Here is a 3650-nt window from a genome sequence, read left to right as displayed (position 1 = left end):
CTACACCAAAATAAAATCAAAATAATTCAATTCAATAAATACAAACAACATAACGAGCACCGTTTTCCATCACAACAATTTGGGCCTGAGCAGTCTGCGTGCTCTGTGAAATATGATTCTTCCCCGCCCGCTTGGGTTATTGGTCGGACCATAACGACGCGATCTGCCCTGGCTTGAAATGTTCCTCACCCCAAATGCTACCGTTTGTGCTTTGCGATCCCCGTCTGTCTTTTTGAAGATAAACGCACCTTTAAAGGAACCGAGCTCACATATCAGATGGTTCATTTGAATATCTGGCCTGTCAATAACTGGGTGGGGGGGGGTGAAGATGAAATTCATGATCGCCGCATCTCGCTTCTTTGTTCTTTGGGTAAATGTGACGGGCTGGCTTCAAAGGCATTTTAATGGAGCGGCTGCGTGAAGATGCCAGGAGGCCAATTACACACGTGGGCTACTCTTCACAACTTCTCGCAATCCTGCTGCTCAGATAAAGTTATGGCACGCATTCGTCTCCTGTGCAACGGCTGACCTTGACCTGGGAGGGATTGGCGGGATGCGAACAGCGTGAAGGAGTACCTCAAGATGTCTGCAGCTCCCGCAGAAAAATGCAAATGTCGGCTGTATTCATCGAATTGGAAGGTTAGAAAGGGAGACTTTATTATTTTTATTTTTTTTTTTGGGTCAATGAAAGTCTAACTCGAGTCAGTGCATTAAACTCATCGCTCGACAAATTGCCTTCAGCCGTTGCGCCATATTCGTCGGAGTTTGCCGCGTTTCCGTATTAGGCAGAGGCCTCGTGGGACCTGGAACTTGTGATTCCCGCTTATGTCACGATTCTATTTGTCCAGCTGGAGTGGTGGGCGGTTCCCTTTCGTAGCGCACAGAGCTGGGCACTTGACCCTTTTTTGCCGGTCAGTCCTTCGCCCCTCCGACCGCGATCTCGATACGGTTCCGGCCTCGACCCTCCGGCCTTTATTTGAAATATCATGAGCTGGATAATTTAACTTGTTCGCTCCCAATGACGGATATATACGTCAAAAAATGGCCGATGTTCATTTCCTCGGGTTTGTATTATACGCGTTTTGGTTATATTCTTGTCTTTTTTACAACTGGCTATTTTTGTCCTTGCTTCATCTCGTTTTCCTGGTTTGCATACTTTGTTGAACGGACCTGCAAATTTTTGGTTGATCAATTATTTTGTCCAAATTCCATCCGAAATCTCACCGATTCAGCACAAAAGAGGAAAAAGTTGTGATGCGGATGAGAATTCATGTGGTTTGGGAAGTCAAACGGCTCACATTGTTCCTTTCTTGCTTCACTTTTCCCCGTCTCAAGTCTACCTTTCATGTCCGATCAGGTGTCAGCTGTTAAAAGAAAACAAATCCCTCCTGTCATTGGAGCGATGAAAGACGGAAAAAAAAGGGAAAGAAGCAGCACATCGTACATTTTCTGAACATGTGTTCAAGCTGGGTCGCGTTCTCTGTGACTACTTATCGCAGCTACGCACTTTCAGTACTTCAGCTTTCACCACTTTTTTTTTTTTTGCTTCTACTTCAGTAGAGAGAGTGACTACTTTCGCCACCGCTGTTCGTAACTCAGCATCCATCCTGCAGAACGAGAAGAAAAACCTGGCGTTTCCCATCCATCTGCTTGTTGATGAGTGCCCTTGGATGTCACAAAGTGCCTCGACATGCCCCTCATGCTCATCAGCCAGGAAGCGCCTCACGCAGGCTTTGGCACCGGCGTTTCGTTCTCGGCAGGGTGCGCTTGATTTGACCAGAAGGCGGCGTCTCATGATTGATGACTCCCACCACGGCGCTTTCGGCCACACCGGTCTGGCTTGGGCCTTATCTGCAAGTGTGCATGGCTTGCCTGTGGGCCGTTTAGAACTGCAGTCCTCAAGCAATTCAGCGGCAGCTTTCACTTGGAGAGCCGTAAAATCATTCGCAGTAAATTGTCATGTCGTTTGAAAAAAAAACAAAAGTGCACCCCTGGATTTTTTTTTTTTTTAACGGAACATGGTTGTATTTTTAGGTGAATAAAGGCCTCTTTTTTAAATATGAATGTTGTAATATCACAATAATAAACTTGTAATTACTCCCCCCCCCTTTAAAGGTTAATCTTAACATCATATTACAATCCTGGAAAAATGGACCTTGTTTGTCTCAAAACCAGGTCAGCATTTTTCTAAAATAGCGGCTGTTATATAACAAAAAGACAGTTGGAAACATATGCGGAAATTTGTTTTGACAAACACAACTAATTGGCATCTGCCACCCCAGAAAAAGAAACCCACCATCGACCACATGAACGCCACGCAGCGCCACAGATGGTAGTGAAAGTGCACCATCATCTGGTGGCTTGCAGTACTGCACTCTCTAATTTCCCACCTGGAACAAATTGAAGGCCGTGGTGTGTTTTACAACACGCTCGTCAATTTATTCAGACCTGATTTATCCATCAAATGAGCTGCCTCGGTGAGACAGGACGACAAAGTACGGCGTGGGAAAGGATGAGGTGGGGGCGAGCTTTCGCCCTGATGTTTTTCATCAAGCTTCCTACACAGGCTTACGGTTAATTGGCAAATAGTGTACAGTAGAAATACCGTTGATAGATTTGTGTTGGTTTTGTCACTCGTCACGTATCATTAAATCTCACATGAGGGGTTGTTCGTGAACGATTCGTTCAAAAAGATTAAAAAAAAAAAAAATGTCGGTGAATGTGAGTGATTGGATCACTTGCTCAAGTGTTTTGTTCTTTTCTCAGTTCATTTGAGCTCAGGAACGCGTTTTTCGTCAATCATCGCGATCGGCCAATCGGCAGCTAGTATCACATGGACGGGGGATTTTATTGAAAACACTGCCACGCTATTGGCGTTCACAGAGTCAGTCAGGTAATTTCCCGAAGGAGGGAATGTGCTACCGTTTCGCATTCACGAACGATTCGGTGAAAGAAAGTGACGTCATTTCCCGTTCGTTTACGATTCTGTGAGAAAACGTGACATAATTTCCTGTTCACAAACGATTCAATGAGTGAACGTGCTCTACGGCCATTCTCGTTCGTACATCACAGCTGCAACATTTTTAATAGAAATAATAACAATAAGAATGCACAAATTCCAATTACTGCAACAACAGTGTGAGTACGAAATATTGATTTGATTTTTTTTAAACTCACTCCATCCGTGTACGGGGCGGTGGCGTGTGAATGAGTCAGTGAACGAATCTTCTGAACGATTCTTTTTGATGTACTGATTCTCATGATTCAGTTCACTTAAAAGAACTCTCATGCCCGTCACTCCTGTTCAATCTTGTCGAGGAATCGTGTATTACTGGCCTGACTTGCCTTCCTTCCTTCCCTCTTCCCCTGGAAGCTTTTCTCCTGCAATTCCTTTTGTCTTTCATCATTCTAAATGCTCCTAAATGGACTGGAGGCTGCTCGGAGCCGGTGGGGGGTGCGATGGCAATAACCTCCACGTCGTGTCAGGAGGCGAATTTGGAATCTTCAGTGCTTCTCCTTGGCATGAAATGTATTTACAAATATCTCCGCGGGATCCAATAAAAGGTTTAATATTTAATTAGGCTTAAGGGCATGACGGTAAGATGGAGGACTTCCTCCCTTAAAACGCGCTCGCACTTCGGGACGTGCAC

General features: G+C 45.0%; 1 protein-coding gene across 1 annotated transcript in view; it reads left to right on the top strand.

Annotated features, from left to right (window-relative positions):
* Window positions 1-382: 382 nt before the first annotated feature.
* LOC148338886 (5,6-dihydroxyindole-2-carboxylic acid oxidase-like) overlaps window positions 383-3650 on the top strand; it is a 13448-nt gene continuing 10180 nt past the window's right edge. The window contains exon 1 of the mRNA XM_088295016.1: window positions 383-492. Within this exon, the coding sequence (XP_088151142.1) occupies window positions 424-492 (69 nt within the window). The 5' untranslated portion in view covers window positions 383-423. The remainder of the gene's footprint in view (window positions 493-3650) is intronic.

Source organism: Idiotropiscis lumnitzeri, chromosome 4 (assembly GCF_059441095.1).
Source record: "Idiotropiscis lumnitzeri isolate Australia: NSW breed Sydney's pygmy pipehorse chromosome 4, RoL_Ilum_1.0, whole genome shotgun sequence".
Classification (NCBI taxonomy): Eukaryota; Metazoa; Chordata; class Actinopteri; order Syngnathiformes; family Syngnathidae; genus Idiotropiscis; species Idiotropiscis lumnitzeri.
This window is presented reverse-complemented; position numbering and strand designations above follow the sequence as displayed.